This window comes from Anopheles arabiensis, chromosome X (genome assembly GCF_016920715.1).
Source record: "Anopheles arabiensis isolate DONGOLA chromosome X, AaraD3, whole genome shotgun sequence".
Classification (NCBI taxonomy): Eukaryota; Metazoa; Arthropoda; class Insecta; order Diptera; family Culicidae; genus Anopheles; species Anopheles arabiensis.
The window spans coordinates 15,559,128-15,578,460 of record NC_053519.1 but is presented as its reverse complement, the minus strand read 5'-3'; the positions used below and the strand labels follow the sequence as shown (position 1 = coordinate 15,578,460).

Here is a 19,333-nt window from a genome sequence, read left to right as displayed (position 1 = left end):
GCCACGCTTCCCCAGTCGGATAGAACGGCTTCAAAGCCGGAGACTCACTCTGTGCTGGCCAGCAGTGCCTCCTTGGCTGCTTCGATGATCGGGTACGGTTTGCCGTGACAGGTGCCCCGGAAGTCGTCGTTATCGATCGACCAGAACATGATGCCGCCGAGCCCGTTCTCCGCGACGTACTTGGCCTTGCGCCGTGCGATCGCCTCGTCGTCGTAGCCGACCCACTGGTTGCCCTTGTACGCGTACGGGCCCATCGCTTTCGGGTTGGGCTGCACCACCGTCCAGTCGTTGCTGTCCTTCAGGCTGGAGCAGATCTCGTAGTACGCCAGGTAGCCCTTTTCGCGTGTCGCATCGCCCTGCTCACCGGGACCGTCGGCCGGCGCACCGATGTCGGTTGCGTCCGGGTTGTACAGTGTGTAGGACCGGCCGTACGTCGGGATGCCCAGCACCAGCTTGTCCCGGTCGGCACCCGCCTTCAGGTAGAACTTTACGCTGTAGTCCTGCAAAATTTGAAGATGAAAGAGAGTGTGAATTGATCCACTGCACGGTCAGGCGACTGGGTCTTCTCCCCCAGGAGGCCACTTACAATGTTGAGCTCAGAGTCGAAGTTGTACTCGGACGCTTCCTCGAGCGAGAACAGCGGCGAATGGTGATTGACCGCCGGCTCGTACGCGCTGTGGTAGTCGTAGGAGAGCAGATTGAACCAGTCCAGGTACTTGTTCAGCTTCGGCACATCGTAACCCTTCTCGACGTACTCGATACCGGCCGGCACTGCCATGGTGAGCAGCAGGCGCGGTCGTCCCGTTTTGGACGACTCGCGCTCAAACTCCTCCCGCAGCTCCTGCACCAGCTGGGCGTAGTTTTCCCGATCCTTCGGCTTCGAGCCATCGCGGAACGCCGGATACTCCCAGTCGAGATCGAGCCCGTCGAAATGGTTCTGGCGCAGGAATTTGATCGTGTTCTTGACGAACTGGTTGCGCCGCTCGGCGTCCGCCACCAGCGGCGAGAAGCGGGACGAGCCCTCGTTCCACCCGCCGATGGCTAGCAGCGTTTTCAGATTCTTGTTGTACGTCTTCAGGCCGGTAAATTTAGCAAATCCACCTGACACGTGACAAGCAGATACATGTTAGTGGCGCGAAATTCGAGGCGTTTGCACCTAACCGCAGCACTTACCTTGCTCGATGTCCTGATACTTGTCGTACGGTTTGAGCGTGTTCTCTTTCGTAAACCCGCCGAACGAGTAGATCAGATGGGTGCAGAGGTAGGGGTTGATGTTCTGTGGCGTAAACTTGGCCGTGCCCGGTCGGTAGACGGACCAGTTTGTGTAGTAGCACACGACGCGCTGGTTGTTGTCGGCGGCGGCTGATTCATTGCCGCTCCATAAGGCTAGAATCGCTATTGCTAAGAATAGCTCCGCTCCTTTGTGAAGCTGTGAAGAGGGGAAACATGATATGATATTGTTAGAGGAGCGTTGGCAGAACAAAGGGCTTGTTTTTTTGTTTGCTTCGAATGAGGAATGAGCTAAGAGATTGACGCGGTCGGGTTAATGGCACGTGATCAACATAAAAATGGGCACACGTCAGATGGTCTTTTTTGTATCGTGTCAAGCGAAGAACGGCGAAGAATAATGTTTCCTGAGATAAAGCGAGCGAGATATCGTGTCATGCTTAATGTAACAAACCTCTTCTACACGTCTACGCAGCCACCTATACGATCTGATAAGGTTTGGAAATTTAAATATCTTCTATCATGTAGGAGCTCCCCTCGTCATAGGTTCGGCCTAGCGACAGTCTGAAAGCTTTCAAACATTCAGAAAAAACCCCTTCCAGACCATAACCTATAAATAATATCTAAAGTTGCGTTCTTGAGCATGGCTACAAGGGAGCAGTGAAGGTTGGCGAAGATCATGAGGTTCGAATGTGTAACTGTAAGGGGAAATCGTGAAGCAGAATAATGCCAAGATCTCCCACATCGTCTCCAAAACAGTGCTGCTGTTCTTTTCAGCCACAAACTTGTGGCATCTTCTTGTTGCGTTTTGCGCAACAATCGTGGTCGGGCATGTACTGGGCTTGGCGATCAATGCCTAATTGGCTCACCAATAGAAGGGTAGTTGCACGGGGGGTCTTTGCCAGATTTGAGGCAACGCCAGATGTGGATGTATACAAGAATATGTATTTTTGTAATGTCTTTGCATATAAACAACATGAAGATTGAATAATTTCTATTCCAACATGTATGTTCTTGTCAAATTCACGAAATAAGCTGAAGAAAAACTAGTAAATGCCATACACTTTGCAAATACTGCAAAGTCTTCAAGTGCCGCAGTCCTCAGGATCCCGTAGGTCGCATTTAGAGGCCAGTCCATAGTTTGGAGACCTCTGTTTTATACAAATTGATCATTTTCACCTTCTTTTGGACGTTAGCACAGACTTAGCACCTTTATATCATGATTTATGTTGGCCAGGAATGGCTATCCCCGAATAAAATAGGGCATGTTCCCCATACGCACTATTCAACGAACTGTGTTATCCAAATAAGTTACAAATTAGCAGGCGACTAGTGACGATTGGTTAGCAAATTGAATATTTCCTATCTCAGCAAAGTAAAACCAACCAAAGCCTCTTGTAGTCTATTTGTTTGAAAAGAAAATCTATTATTCTTCTTTCCTATTCTAAGCTTTTTATGACATCTTTGCTAATACATTATATCAAGCTCTATGGGTTTGCAATGGCGTTGCCTAAGACCTTTTTCAATATAATTACGTGAGCTTAATTCATTATTGATCAACACACAATCAAAGTAATTTACTGCATCTGAAAGCCACTTGTACAATGTTGTGAAGTCTTCATCTCCGTCTAAAAAGAAACCGACAAGCGTCATAATTTTCAAATTGCGTTGCCAGTCCACACAGCAGAAGCCCGCGGACCACTTTTGCCCTGAGACATGAGATCATCCCGTCGCCTACTAATTTCTTCTCGTTAGTTGTGAGCGTCCAGCAGTGCCCTAATGCGCATTGCGATGAAGAACGTGGCCAATTGCGTGAAAATGATTGAAAATCCAAGGACACGATTGTCCAAGTGGATTCATATTGGTTTCCAATGTATTGTATACTACTATAAAGATATCACATATCTCCAGTAGGTATTTCTGTTACCATGCGGAAGTCTAGACTAGAATCTGAGATAGGCTAGTTTCGCAAAACCGGAAGATATTGCGCCCCAGGCAAGCAACTGAAAGAGCAGCACACGGACAACGGCCACGACAAGAAAAAATCGGCCTTTTATAGGTGATGTAAAAAAACCGTAAAGGAAACAGAAAGAAATCAAGTCTCAACACAGCACAGGTCGTAAAATCTCCCCCTCATTGCACACGCAATAATTAAAAGCTCATGTGATGTGTTGCCGGTGGCGTTTTTTTTGTTGTTGTTGTTTTGAACCACACTCCTCACTTCTGGCACGTTCTCAAGCTTTCGGCTAGAAGCAAAGGCATTTCTTACAACCCGGCGCGCAACAGGTTATATTACGAAACCGCGCGAGAAGAAAGAAAGGTGAGCCCATCGACCAAAAAAAAAAGCTGCAGCACCCAAGAAGAAAGAAAAATCGCTGCCCTTCTCCAATATCCTTTCCCGGATCCAAATTGATGCAGCGACCTCTCCCTCGTATGTGGGAAACTAAACGGCTTATGCCATTGTGCGGCGGTGGTGGCGGCGGCGGCGGCAGTGGTCGGGTGGTGTTGTGGTAGTGTGTTGTTTTGATTGCCATTACGAAAGCAACAACAAACCGTTGCAGCGCGCAAGGGAGGCACAGCTCGCTAAGTGAAAGTTGTAGTCGAATCTTCGTAACGGCGCGCACACACCAACCCGTCCCAATCCCCCCCCCCCCCCCAAGTGTGGTTGATATGGTGATGGGGTTGGTGAGCCCGCGTGTGTGTGTGTGTGAGGAGGGGCAAGGCTGAGCAAAGGCCCCCAAATCCCGAAAGCCACCGTGTGGCGGGATCTGATAGGGGAGGGAGAGCCAGAAGAGAAAGATCATGGTGGACAAAAATCGTTCCACACACACACACACACACAATTTCGTGCTGGCCAACTGGTGAAACTGATTGGTTTCCGAGAGTGGACGACGACCCATCTTGCCCGGTGGGTCGGTGCTAAGGTGTGTCATCCGGAAATTCCATTTCGGGGAAGAGGTGGAGGAGGGCAACCGGCGGATCAGGGGAGGGGGGGGAGGAGATGCCACGGAGGTTAAATTTATCACCACCGCCTAGCCCACCGTTTGCTGGAGCCGGTTTGGGGCTGGGTGGTGCTTTTTACTTTCTTGACGATGATGATGATGATGATGATGCTGTTGTAAACTTTCCTTTTCCTTTCGTGTGCACGATCAGGTTACGTTTTTTTGGTTGGTCAGTTGGGAATTCTTTACGGTAACGTTTCGATATTGGGGCGAGCATTAACACGTCACGCGGGCGCGTTTTAGTGTAGCGGTAGTGCGACAAATGCGACATTCCTCCGCCTTCTTTGTTCCCGGCAAATGGCATCAGTACCGGCTCCACGTTTGCTCCATCTTGAAGCGATTTTGGGGCGATGGTACAATATTTAAAAAAAAAACAAAACCCATCGATAATCGAATGGAGAGCACCACATTCCCGAAAAAGATTGTGTAAAGTAAAAGTGCACCACGCTTACGCCTGCAGAAAAGCACCAGCAGTGAGCGCGACGCGCGCTCCCAAGCTCCAAAATGGCCTTCCCAAAATGGCAACCTGTTCTGCTCGGTTTTCGCAAATCGCCTCCACCGGGGGGGTGGGCAGCAGGGAGTTATCAGTTTTTATGTGTCTGTGTGTGTGTGTGTGTGTGTGTGTCGGTATCAGGTTAATCATCGCCCGGTCTTGCAATCAGGTTGCTTAATGTTGGTGGGCCCTCCATATCGGCCTTTAGAAGCCGTACGAAACCGGTACCCCGCGCCAAAGGTGATATTGCTCAAACAGCATTGCGTAATGAGGCTCCCCAAACCCCTCCGCCCTGCCCTCCACCCATTTGTTTTTGAGTGCCACTGCGCACAACAGGTAGGAAGAGGAAAGAAAAGAAAGAAGCACACACCGCTCCCCGCACGGACCGAAAACGAAAAAAGAAAACCTGTTCCATCCAAACTACTCTGCAGGATGTTTCTGGTGTGTCTGCGTGTTTGTGCGCGCGTGCGTTTGCGTGTTGGCTAATAGCGTAATGTTTTCCAAAAAATGCGGACACCAAACATAATGTCCATCATCAACCCGCTCCCTCCCGGACCCAATCCATAACAAGAAATCGATCGAAGTCGGTGTGGTGGTGATTTTCCTTTCAACCGAACACAAAAAAACACACAACGATGCGCCATAATCCCATCGGTCTCCTCCCGCTGGTCATTTGTTTTTTTTTTTTAATCGGTGGCACTATTGGGGACACTCGCTTTGTTGGGGATTCCATGCCCAAAATGGTGGACCAGGGGGACCCGCTAGCTGTTACGTAAGCTGCGGCAGGGCAGCAACAAAACCCGTCAGAACCAGCCCCAAAATCGGATAAGAATGTCACATATTGCCCCGAACAGTGTCTGTGTCTTCGCATGACCAGCGCTGGCGATAGGTTCGAAACCGAAACCGGATGTGGTATCCGGCCCCCCCTTGTCTTGAAAAGACCTTGCGCGACCGTTTGTCACCCCAGGTCAGGTTAGATGACATCACACCCTCTTGTCACCCAAATTTCACAAGATTGCACCCTAACGCGTCAGACACACACAGCTTCAGTGGAATATCTCTCACGTTTTTGTTGTTGTTGGAATACCTCGCCGTGCTTTCCACTACGATTATAATGCTATTAAATCATCATCCGTTTCGACCGCTCCGTGTTGGCTTTAACCAATTAGCAGCATTCGGTGAGTTCTGCTATTTGCAACTTCACGCTCCTGGGAGGGGTGTTATCCGACGAAACTGGCGAAAGTGACACTTCTTACCGCACTGCCATCCTATGCAAATGGAATGTGTACATAGAAAAGTGAAATTGTTTGATACCCTCTCGTGCCAGCCAGCGTGTTGCCACTGTACACGGTAGCACGGCCGGGTGTGAATTTGTTTGTCCAAAGCCAGCTCGCTAATTTGTGCCTGGAAAAGCGCCCGGCGGTACGAGTCGAAACCTTGGGCGACCGACGAACGCTTTTTTAATTGAAAGCAAGTATTTAGTGTGAACCGACCTCCTCGTCTCAAGGGAGGGGGTTCGACGAGTGCGCAGTGAAGCGAATCGGCCGCCGAGGCACCCCCGATACCTGTCACCTGTGCGTGATGCTGGCACCAAAATGGCACAGAAAAACAAGCGCAAGAAGGCGGCGTTGGAACGTCGAGGTCAACTCGCTGTGGGGTGAATTCTTGTCGCGGACCACTGGGCGACGGAGTGTGCTGCCGATACGTGCAAAGTGACCGCCGTTCATAGCAGGGTCTCCTTAGCAGCAGGACGGATAAGGCGACGAAATTCCGGCCATGCCGAGAGCTTGATTTCACACTTTTTTTTTGTTTCTCTCCAGTTTTCAAAGTTGTTCTTACAGGTTTTTGGGAAGAAATCTTTGGAGCATTCGAGTGGCAGATTCGTAGTGAATTAGTGTTTGTTTGAATGTTCCTTGGTTCTCGTTGTGAGTCATATATATTGGCATATTTTTGATGACATTCTTGTTTTGTCGAATATCTTCTTGGAATTCCGAATGCCGAAATCCTAGTACCGGATTGAATATCTTGCCAGACGACTTCGTGATCTCAAGACACGATCAATCCATCATTTGAGACATCTTCCTAATTCTGGACGATGACAAAAGCGGCAAGACCTGAATCCTGGTCACTCAATCATCTTAAGATCTTGATGTCGCAACTGACGCAAGCAGTAACTCCAAGGGAAAGGTTGTCCAAAAATCCTGAACATCTTCCAGCAATATCTCCATATCTTACCGCAATGTCTGAATGGAGCATCTTTGAGTATATTCATGATAAGCATATGACTAGGTTAGAGCACCAATATGAGCTAACCACTCAAAACTATTGTTTTCAGGATGCATTGGAAACTAAGACAAACCTACTACCCTGTATTTCGGAATTGAGTTTCGCCGAGCGTTCGTCATGCTGCGGTGGCTTGAACCAGTGAAGTCTTCACCGATCACTCGCCGCTAATGACACCTGTTACAGCGGATTGATACATAATCGTGACACGGTTCACTTTCACACACCCCACCGATGACTAATAAAAATAAACAAACCCGCTCTTTTGTAACCGCCTAACCAATTCCGCTTGCAAATGGAATGCCAGACCCAAGACACACACACACACACACGGGCGCGATTAAGATATCACCGCAGTGTTAACCATAATCGATCAACCTCACCCCGCAACTTGTGGTGGTGGGCTGCTGTATGCACAGTCATGCAATTGTAATAATACGTAATACGTTTCGGGTAGGAAGAGGAAACGTATCTTCGCGTACACACGTGAGCGGCAGTAACGAGAAAAGCTCAACAAGACATGGGCCAAACAACAGCAGCAGCAAGCAACAACAACAACCACAAAAAAAATGGCAATCTGTATGAGAAACTCTTGACTTGAATGACTGGGTTACGAGGCCACCTTTAAAGAGGCTTCATTATCTGCTGCAGAGCTGTAACACGCATGGCTGATCCGAAGACAACACACAGATCTGCTTGTGCGCGCGCGCGGCGCTAACTTCACACGTCACAGCACCGCCGCCATTCGATTGTAGTCTAATTACTGCGTTGTGAGAAACTGCGTTTTTTTTCACTTCTACTGCCAAGGCGCGATGAAATCTCAGTCTGTAATAGGCGATGGATAACATTTGTCCAATGTTGCTGCTTTTAATTACATTATTATTATCGTTATTAAGCGCAGCGGTGGTGGCGCGGGCCAGAGGCTTTTTATGCGATGCTGCGAGTGCGCCGCGCGTACTCTCGATGAAGATGATGCTGTACAGCAAGTAGCACAGGGAAGCACGGGGCGACTGTGGGCATGCTTGGCATCGTAATTTAAAATCTTTGAATGAAAAGTGTGTGTGTGTGTGTGTGGCTTTACTGTAGCATTGAATAAACACACAATAAACATTAAAACATTGTAATGCACACAGTATTGGTATGTTTCGTTCGCCAAATAGGTATTGAAATGTAAAAAAAACACATTTCAATGCTGTCATGTTCATTGAAAATACTACACGTACATCAAAGAGTCTCCACATACTTTAATCAACATGAATGTACACAAATTGATGAAAACATGCTCGCAAAATTCCAAGCACATTCAAAGATGCTGCAAAACATAATTTGCACAATATTTCAATAATACTAGGTTGCAACATAATCTTAAAACTCATCTTTAAATGTTGTATGGAATTTCGGACTCCAAAAAAGGTTGCTTCTGAACAAAAGATGATCCCCTGAGTGGAACAAGTTTTCATTATGGTGTTTGTGTTTGATTTATTCATGTAGTACCTATCCAAGGGGCTCTATCTGTTTCCATGTTGCCCCACGATCCCATAAATTTGCTAAGCCTCTCGATTTGTTTTTGCTGCTGGCGGGGTGAATAAATATTTAACCAAAACCGCGCGCGAGCGCACGCTTGCGCTCTGTTGGCCGAAGAAATCCACGGCGGGAGGAATAACCAAAGACAAACACTATGCATCATTTGCCGAATAAATATTTTTTGACATGAACAATCATCCAAGGGTAAGCTGCAAAAGGTTAAAGCACACACACACACACGGAGGAGGAAGAAACACGGCTGTGACGAAATTTGGTGCACAGAGGTGGGACAGCCTGCATTGGTTGGGCTGCGAAAGGCCATTGCTTGGGCCGTGTGTGGTCACAGCATGGAATCTAAATGGTGCCCGGTCTGGCCTGTGGTTTGCCCGACTCCGCACAGCAAGCGAGCTCCGGCACAACCGATCGGCATGATGATCACGCACAGAAACGTGACTTCACCGCGTGGCAGGAGGTTCTAGCGGAGTCGGGGGTTTGCCCTATTGCAACAGCGGGCGTTCTACAGGGGGGGCTTCGGTGACTTTTACACCTTCCAAGAGCCCCCCCCCCCGGGCCGGATCCCGGATTAATGAGTCACGGGCAGCCAGAACGGTGGCCTACCGACAACAATGTCCAAAAATAAACGCTACGAAACGCTACACTACGTCCTGCGGAAAGCCACAACCCATTTAGGATGTGCCTGGCGCGCATGCACAAGCAGCGCATTACCAATAATGGGAGTCGCACACACCTCTACCACTGTCTAACGGGACCCGGCAGAAGCAGGAGTTGCAGTGCTCCCGAACCAGTGCCAACAAAACAATGCATAATAAGGAAAGCGGTAGATGTAGATGGTAAATGACAACAAGGTGGAGGAGGTTTGGGTTTGACGACTTACCGGAAACATTGTGGCGTGGCTCGTTCACCCTCCGATTTTTTCTGCCACTGCCTGCCTCGTACACTAGCGGCACAGAACGGCCGTAAAAAAAAGAAACACACCACACCTTCCCCCGGGGTGTGGGCCGTCCGTTCGGGGTTCGGTGCGCGGACTCGGTCTCCTCCTACCGCTCTCTCTGCTGACTCGGCGTGGCGACGTGTATGACCCTCGACCAACTCCCGATCTCCTGGCAGTTGCTGTTACGGTGAACTCCCCGAAAAGGCTGCCCGATCGATTTGGAAGAAAGAAGAATACAAAAGGTGATTTAGCTGTTGGATTGCAGGCAGTGTTGGTAGGCATTCGGCATCTGGGGGAAGTGGGTCTGAAGTGCACAATTTGTCCGTACCGTGTACTGGTCGCCTTCGGGTATGCCTTCAAGGCACGGGGGTAGCGTTTCGGTCAACTATTTCCTGTCCCTATGCTGGTTGGTGCATCACCTTCATCCTTTGTGGGTGGTTAACAATCTGTGCGGAAGGTTGAAAGGGCGAACAAGACGTGCGGGTCAGAGATATAAGTTCAAGGTGTGGTAAAAGAGGTTTGAGATGATCCCAAAAATCACTGCTAATTGATATTGAATATTGCTGAAGAATTGGGCAAAGAGCTTGGGGTTTTTGGAACGAATGTGATTGACGAGCTGTGCGAGAATTTGGGGAAGCACGAAGAAGATGCGGATCAGATATACCAGAGTAAGGAAGTTTAGTTGCTCTCAACAATCATTGCAAAGTGTATAGAAATCAGGCGAAGATCCAGGATATCTTGGAGCTAAATTAATTTACATTTTTTGTGGGAATTGGACGTGCCGAGAAAAGCTCAAAGATGATCCCAAAAACATTGCAAAGATTATTTAAAATTGGAAAGATGTCCTCGGGGGTTTTAGAGCAAAAGTGTGGAATTAATAACCTGTTTGGGAATTGGAAAAGGTCTTTGGAGTAAGAGATACAAAGAAGACATCAGTGATGTAAGGTTAAAGCAATGTTGAAGAGGGTTAAGGTTGATCCTATAAATCATTGCAAAGATAACTAAAATTGGGTGGCGATCTGATGTTTTTTGGAGCAAAAGGCTCAACTCCAAGGTCCAATGAAGGCAAGAGACAGGTGCGTGACCACTAGCTGACCTCCCCCCCCCCCGGCAGGTAACTTTCCACGTCGAGCGTATTGCAGAGTTTCGCATCGCGCCGAACGCTACCTGCATTAAGATAGTGTCTTCGACCGATTGTAATATAAAGCATTGGCTAAAGGGGGATAACATAAATAAGCAAAGCAGTTGTGAAAGTAACAGCGAGCTAGTAGCCAGCACACAGGGGTACACAGATCTCAGATCCGTTCACCCAGCAGCTACAGAGCAGCGGAGATATTTGCAAATCCGTCGGAGATTTCTAGAGATATCGGCTGTGTTGGCGTACTACATCAACCAGCCAGCTTCCCCAGGCTTTTAAGCTACTAGACTGACCTAGTCCGAAAGGACTGGTATGAGGAACAAGGGTTCCTCCTCGCATTGCTGCTCCACTTGTGCCGCAGTAGCGCAGTGGTAGGCCCCCCTCGCGTGCTCTACTTATTACGCTCCATAGAACACACCGTAGGGACATGTATGTGCGGTTTGGACAGCCGTTTTTAGCCCTTACCGTCCTCATTAGATGGCATGCAGCCAACTCGTTTCCCCGACAAGAAGATACGGTTTCGTGCGGAGGTGCAGAGCAGCGCTACACATCCATCAAATCGACCACACATTCATCGCTTGTGTTAGAGCTGAACATATCGGGCTATCGGGAAAACGCACCTGCACCGGGCTCAGGTCCGGGCTCGCAAAACTAGCTAAATACCGGTCTGCCTGTCCCTTTCTCACCGCTGCTAAAAAAGGAAAACGTGGCACCAAACCACGAGACGGTGGAAGAAAGCGCGAAATGATGCAATTAACATAGACGTTTCAAAATGCACCAGGGCACACGCGATCGTGCACGGCGTTTTACCAGCGAGACCGGCGGATTGCACACCGGAGAAAAGGTATCGATAATTCAGCGAAAAAAAAAACAACACTCGAAACACAAGGGAAGGCGCATTACCGCCGGAAGCGAAAACGATCGGTGGTTTGTGCCGCGGCAACTGATATTGTGCGTGCGCACGTACGGTAGCGCATGCAGTTTACACGCAGGCGCAAAACTACCGATTTGCCGATTCTACCCTCGGCCAGGCTCGTCTCGGAAAGGCAAATCCCGTGGTTGGACGCCAAAGAGAAAAGCTGATCGCGCGGGTGTGCACAAATCCGCGATTGTTTGACGGCAGTGCACACTTTGTAATGCGTTTTTTTGAGTTTGCGTTGCGTCCTCCCTTCCATTACTATTACTGCGCCGACAGCTCGCGGACTCGTCGTTTCCTGTTCGCAAATTCAATGAAAGTAGCTGCAAGAAAACGTGGGGAAAATAAAACGCTTGCCATCGTGTGTGTGTGTTTTTTTGCCTACTCTTCTGTTTGAAATCACCCGGAACCACTAGGTTACAAGCATGGTTAGCGGCATGTTCGATTTACGGCAGGCGAGCGCTCTACGCGGTAATGTGGATTAAGAAAGCCGCCTAGCTAAAAAGGGCTTGTTTGGCTTAGCTAACTATAACGATAGATCGCACACGCACACACACACACACACATACAGCATACCGGAACCGGTTGTGAAAACAATAACCCACAAACAAACGAACACGAGCGTTCACTCTCGGGAATGTGCATTACATACAAAACCGACACATTGTGATGGCCCGGAGAGCTCCACTTATGCCACGCTGGCTAAGAGCTGCAGTTTTGTTTTTTTCTTCTGTTACAAGAACCTTTTGCCCTATTGCACAGTTAGTGGAGCCTGTGAACTTCCATGGCGGTGGCGATGTAATGGCAAGACGTAACCCACCACAACACATTGCCCATTGTTGGAATGGGATGAAACTGAAAACCGAAACTATTCCGGGGGCACGATTCTCGCGGCGGCATGGCATCGGAAGATCACGCCACGATCGCGGCACTCACGTTGGTTTAGAATCAGCCTCAACACTCAAGCCGTATGAAATATGTCGTCCATTTCCATTTCCTTTCAACGAATTGGAATTGTCATTTCCTTGAGCGTCCCCCCCAAGAGAGTGGTTGTTCCTGTCTGTGCTGAAGGTCTAGCATTGAATCATTATTCTCGATTCACTACCGGTTTGTATATACAGCTGCTAGTATCTAGGAAACTGTTTTCTAACAAATCTTCATACAATGCCTTGCAAGCTTCCAGGGTTGCTGGCGTTTTTGAATTCCAAACAACGCGCTGATCGGGAAGGAATAGTTTACTGAAAAGCCTGAACTAGTTCCTACGAGCTGCTGTGTTTCTGTCTGCGTAGAGGTCTTAGAATAGCTTAGGCGCCCAAGGTACGGCCTGGGTCGTCCAATTCCCATTCCATTACAACCCACTTCGAACGCCATTGTTAGTTTCGGGTCGACTAATTCATTGGCTTGGGTAGCTGGTGAGTGGTTCCGGAGCACGGAGGACAGGTTTTGAATCGCAATTCACTACCGGTATATGAAGTATCAGGATGTAGGAGATCGAGACGTATTCTAACAATTACCATACAATGTCTGCAAACTCGCATGGTTACGGATGTTGAGGAATTCCGGACTTACAGCTCTGGAAGTCATTAGATTGCTCAAGATCCTGCTCTAGTTGCTAGATCTGCGACCAGGGAGTTTGTTACAGAGATACTAAAAGTAGGAAATGATTCATCCATTCCCTTCCATCGTTTAGTAGCGCTATTGTTACACCATTCTCAGGAAATGTAAGCAAACATTCATGCTACAACCGTACAACTTCAACAGTTACTGGTGTTGTTGAATTCCTGAGACCAAAGCCTCAAAGGTCTCGGGAGTTGCTAAATATCCCGATGCCGTGCCTAGGACCAAGAATGCCTATTAGGCCGTTATTGATACATGCAGTGAGGCCTAATTTCCCAACCTTTACCAAGTCGGGCACAGACGTTTCGTCTGGAATGCTTACCCCCGTGTGTTCAGCATGCCAGCTGCCAGCTACGCCTACAACTGCGTGCTGCAAAAATTGATCGTTCCGATCCGTCCGATCGCCTTCACACACACACATTCTTTCCCCTCAACCCTCTCCTAGCCTCAAATGTCTCAGTTCCGAACATAATGGACAATGCATGTGTCGTCATTTTGATGGTTTTGTTTCACCCAGTTGAAGGGTAGTTGCGGACCATTGTGACCTGGTGGCGCCTGCGCTACCAAATATACACAAACACACAGAGCCAGGCTACAAAATACCGCCCAGCAGCACACGAGACAATAGGAACTTGCCACCCAATCTCTTGAGGGAGCGAGTGTGCTCGGTTGGTTTCTTTCCCAGGAGATGGAGAAATGCGCAAGAGTGCGCAATCGCCGCGCGGGTTTTGCTGGAAATTTGATGGAAAGAAGGCACACACACAGACACACACGGGCGCCAAACTGCTAGAAACAAACGGCCAAATGCATTCGCATTACGGCGGATTGCTTCATCGCGAGGCTGGCAGCGTGCGCTGTGGTCTATTGGTCGGAGGTGTTAGCTGATGACCGTTTGGACGGCTGCGGCTGCCGTACGGTGTTACTACAAGCGCGCCGCATTCCAACGCACGCGCTACCCCCTGGGAGACCAGTTGACTACTTAGTCAACGCAGCCAAAGTTGACTCATGTTGACACATACACGAAAACACGCGCACGCTTAGTATCAGAGACAGAGAGAGAGAGAGAGAGTCAGTGAGTGTCCCTTCCCCACAAGCACAACCATCTTCGGTCAGTATGATAATTACATAATAAATTACTTATATAACCTGACCATACCACATGACAGATGAGATAATTGAGGAGACGACGCTCCATCGGTCAGGAATGCCAGGGAGGCTGTGCATGCCACACACACTCTCCCTTTTGTCCCTTTCCCTTTTCTCCCTTGGTTATGGGGCGACTTGCTGGGTGACATCTCGAAGAGAATGAGATGTGCGCGCCCTTAACGCTTCTTCCGCATGAAAGACGACCCATTTCGTCGCCACACTCTGGCAGTGGATCCAGTGTGATCCGGTGTGTGATCTTATTACACATTACGTGTGTCAGCTTACAGCAACTGGCCACACACGCACACACTTTCCATTTTCACAGCCCTTCTCTGACCGAGCACAAATACCAAAATTTGGTTGGCTTAATTCCGGCTCAACACACACACACCTGGGGAACGAAATCGAACTCCAGTTGCTCGCACGAGATGGTGCAACAATTGCAAAAGGGAAGCAGCAGCCTGCTGGTAGTAGGCTCGAACGCGGATGGGTACGGCTTCCTCTCGCGGACAGCTCTCGTCGAACGGATGCCGGAGTTTCCTTTCTCTCTTTCTAGACTAGTTTTTGTTGTTGTTGGCGCTGCTGCTGCGTAGAGTGGCGTATAGTTGCAGCAGAGGTTGCCACCTCGATTACCGGTTACCTATAAACCCCCCTACGCAGCGACCGGCACTGCTAGAGTGCAGTTCAGCCTCAAAAGAAAGGGAAAACTGCCGCTTTATATACAATCTGGTGGCGGCGGTGCTGCCGCTGCTGCAACTATGCCTAGGCATAGCGACAAAATGTGAAGGACACCGATTTATATAGATCTATGTACAAGACACCGGATCGGATCGATGATCACGATCGACGGCAGGCGGCGGCAACGGCGGCAGCGGTTTACAGTAGGCCAGGCAAAGTGAAGGTTACACCACAACTGGCCCGTGCTATCAGACTAGCCAACCTGCTAGTAGTGCGTGGTTTTCGCCTCACCTGTGTGCTGCGAACGCACCACCAGGAAGCTTCGCAATGGTCGCGGGCGTCACACGCTCGTTGCAAACCGACGAACTAGAACCGCACACTGTGGAATTTAGACTGCCTCCGCCCCGGAGTGAGAGCGCATTTTTTTGATCTGTCGCTTCCTTGTCGCCACATCGGCAGCCCGTCGGTTTGGTTGATTGAAGAGAGATTGGTCGCGGACGGGGTGTAACGGCCTGCGCAACCGGCCGAAGAGGAGCGCCTTCCCGTCTTTTTGGGGGTTTCGGCGCTTTGTCTATTAGGCGAGGCGCAAGATTCCGGGCCGCGCAACCCCCAACTAGGCTTACCTTGTGGCTTCGCGATAGACAGCATACAGTAACACAAACACATGCACACACACACACACACTGGCGTTAACAGAAACACACCACGGACTGGAGACGCTGATCGCGCTTCGCAAGTTTAGAAGGCGAACGAATTTCGAAAAAGAAAACGGTCCCGAGCCATTCACTTATCCTTGCGACGGGCACACGAGGCGGGTGACGGGGGGCGCGAGATACGGCACCCGATAATAACTGGTATAGCTGCAGGTATAGCGCATGTGATGAAGTGTAAAAAAACAAAACTACTGTGCTGAGGAACAAGTCAGGGATAAGGTTCCCGACACTCTCTCCCGTTGAAGTCTCTCGGGTTACTTGGCGTCGAACTTAGGAAACGAACCGTGTGGAAGCCTTCCGCCTTTGGCAATTCTTGCGCAATTGATGTTGGTTTTGGCTTAGTGGTAAAGAAAGGTTTGCTTTTGGAAAAATCTATCCCTCCGCAATCGCATCCCCCATCCTCTTCTCCCCTAAAGATACCAAATTGGGGACAGTGACCTACGAAAAAGGGCAAATTTGGGGGTGGACCAAAAACACAAAAAAAAAAACTAAATGCGTCGGCGCCCGCGGGGAGGTGACTGTTTTGTTTTTCTTAAAAGATTGCGCGTGGAAACCGCCCCACCCCACCGCTGGTCAGTATTATCTAGGCCACCAAGTCAAAGACAATTACGCGAACAGACCAAAACACTCTCTCACCCTCTCACGCCATCACTGCCATGACAGTCTGTGAATGCCTTAAGGGACCTCCCGTCCCCCTTGTGCTCCCTTCGACAGGGGCAAAGTTAGCCCCTTCCCTCCCCCCCCCCCAGTCCCCCACACACGCATTCGCGATCTGTGTCTTACGCAGCATTCCAATTCCATTTGCGCTTTTCGCGGGTAGTTTGTCTTTTTCTTCTTCTTGTTGATTGTGATGCTGTGTTGTCGTGCACGGAGGAGGACGGGGCGCTCTCTAATAGCGCCAACTTCGTTCGGGTTCAAAATTAGTATACGAACACACACACACACACCACACACACACACACAAACACAAATACTAACGAGCACAAATACACAGACACGTGCACATGCAGTTCGGTTGGCGGAGGCTGAGCAGGGGGGCAGGGAGGGTGGACGGGGAGAGGAGATCACACTTGAACGGCGACGACGGTGCTAGACACTAATAGGCGACCTGGAGACTAGAGATCTCGTTTCTGAAACACCAAACATGGCACGGGAGGTTTTGTAACCGTGTTGAAAGGGTGAGGAGGTGGGCGAGATGGAGATGGAAGGCTGGTGAAAAGGGAACTTTGTTTCTAGACTTTGACTTTTGCTCAATACGCTGGCAACCGCGTAGCTAGCTCGGTACCGATGGCTTTTTTTTTCAAACCCTGGCTGGCTCCCCCACTGTGTACGATACCCTCCCCCGGTGGATCGTCCGTGTCGTATGCTTACCGTATGCGCAGGCGACTTAAACGGGCAGGTAAGCGAGGAAACTGTGCAGCAAACAAACAAACAAATCAAAAACCAACCCGCTGCAGAGAATGTCGCAAAACTGTTTCTTGGCGGGGAAGGGTGGGGCTCGAACGTGTACGGACGGCACCCGTTCGAGACACTTCGAGGAGGCTGCTTCGATAGAGTGGAGACGGCAACTACTCTTGTGCGCAGTCGGCGGCTTACTGAACGTTGCGCGTCCACCGGTATGGTATGGTAGCGCGCGCGCGGCCCACAGCCAAACGTCGATCGGCACAAACGGCACAAGAAGGAAAGGAGAGAGAAAAAACGCACACACACACACACACACACACACACACACGGTGCCTGCCATCAGCACCTGCCACCGCTGCCACCGCCGCCGCCGCCAGATCTTGGACGCGCGCGCGCGCTCTAGGCCCTATTGGTGCCCGGGCTGCTTGGTGGAGGTGGTGAATGCATTCCGAAAAACCGGTACCGCCAGCGAAAACCCACCGTGTGGAGAGGGTGGTGGGGGGGAGGGGGGGTGAATGGGGATGGAGAGGGTTGATTGGAGCTTGAAGACGCGGGAAACGACGTTGAGCTCCCGAAGCTAGTGGAGCCGTGCGGAGACAACGATCTCATTCGTCGTTCCCTCTCTCTTTCTCTCTCTGTCTCTCTCTCTCCACGCCGAAGATGTTGTTGCTGGTGAGTAGGTACCATTAGCGTTTCACTTTCAATATACGCGCGCCGGAGCGTCGTCCGCGGGGAGTCTTGGGTCTCCCGCACCCTCCCCCCCTCCCACCTTACCATTTTGATCAGGCTGATCGGTCTCATCTTGGAGGCGCGCGCACACTCACGGTGGTGTCTCTGTGTGTCGTCCGTTTCCTCCTACCCCTCCCCTCCCCTCCCCCTCTACCCCCTCCTGGCCACTTGCATACCGTTTCGCATTGCCGTGTTTTTTGTTCCTTCTCTTCGCTCTTTAGCCTTTTTGTTTTGTTGTTGCTGTTGTTGTTGGTGTGCAACACCGTTCCCTACCCAGCTGGCTTTTTTGTGTGCATCTTCGCACGCAACATGTTTTTCCTACCCCGCCGATCCGCAAGTTCCCTCCCCCTGTGCTCTTCTAGGGGCAATAGGGGTTGATTTTTCACTATTTGCTGAAATGTCTATTCTTTTCCCGCTGCGCCACCACTGCCAATTGCTGTACGACCTGCGTACGCACACACACGTGGAGCGTTCGGTTGTTATCAGTTTTCCTGCCGCTGCACTGCTTTGGCGCAAAAGGGGGATGCGCGCGCCCGCTGGGTGTTAATTTAAAGATTAGCTTTTCTCTTTCTATTTGCCACCGCCGCGACGCGTGGTGTGGCGCGTAACATCTTCTGCCGCACCTCGCCTTGCGGGCCCGCCCTATGTGCCGCTCGCGCTTTCCCAAGCCACCGAACGCCATCCGAGCGGCGGCAAGGAGGAAGCTTTTGGTGGATCAATTTTATTGTTTTACGCCGGATTCCATTCATTCGCGTCCCGTGTGGTTATTCACTACACCTTCCCCCCCCCCACCCTTCTGCCTCTCCTCGTAATGCTCCACCCAGGGGTCGAATGAATATTTTAATTTTGGGCGCCCCTCCGCCCCCCCCCCTTCCCCCTCCCTCTCTTCTGGATCGATGTCAATGTTGTGTTATGTGTGGCCTAAATGCAGCTCTCCTCGATGGTCAATTGATTGGCAAAAGAAGAGAAAAGAAGAAAAAAAAACCATGTAGCATAATCAGTGTTATAAAATCCAGCAGGAGACAACAAGGCATCCCCCCCCTTCTCTTGCATTCCCCATGCTGCTCCCCGTACCGAACGTCGTACAGGCTTTGACATAATATGGTCGCGGACGGGCTCTAACAAAAAAAAAAAAGCTGCCGCTTTACACGCCCAGGAATGTTTACATACTTTCTCTAGGCCACGTATTTGCATTTCGAGCCCGTGTTTGTTTTTCTTACCCTGGAAAAATAGTCACCAACAAAAAAAAGGGGAAGAGAATGTTTAGGTATGCGTGTGTGTGCTTGTGTGACAGGTTCATTGCGCTTGATTATTGTTGAAACAATAAAGGAAAATCGATTTGACGAATAATAATATTAGAAACAGTCAAATGACACACCGCAACACAGAGAAACACACAAACTAACACTCAACAGTGTCCCCGTGGGGCATCTTTTGTTTTTTTTTTTATGTGCATAATTCTGGGGACCACAATTGACTGATTTTTTGTTTCTCCGTCGGTTGATTCCTTA

The 19,333-nt window shown here is 49.8% G+C and overlaps 1 protein-coding gene across 1 annotated transcript in view; it reads right to left on the bottom strand.

The window, feature by feature from the left end:
• The window catches only part of LOC120905599 (mucin-5AC-like), a 40,023-nt gene extending 22,726 nt beyond the window's left edge, over nucleotides 1-17,297 (bottom strand). Inside the window, exons 1-6 of the mRNA XM_040316546.1 lie at nucleotides 17,061-17,297; nucleotides 9,810-9,927; nucleotides 9,425-9,686; nucleotides 1,174-1,429; nucleotides 587-1,101; nucleotides 49-500 (exon numbers count right to left, since the gene is read on the bottom strand). Coding sequence (XP_040172480.1) covers nucleotides 49-500; nucleotides 587-1,101; nucleotides 1,174-1,429; nucleotides 9,425-9,433 — 1,232 coding nt within the window. The 5' untranslated portion in view covers nucleotides 9,434-9,686; nucleotides 9,810-9,927; nucleotides 17,061-17,297. The remainder of the gene's footprint in view (nucleotides 1-48; nucleotides 501-586; nucleotides 1,102-1,173; nucleotides 1,430-9,424; nucleotides 9,687-9,809; nucleotides 9,928-17,060) is intronic.
• Nucleotides 17,298-19,333: the final 2,036 nt, after the last annotated feature.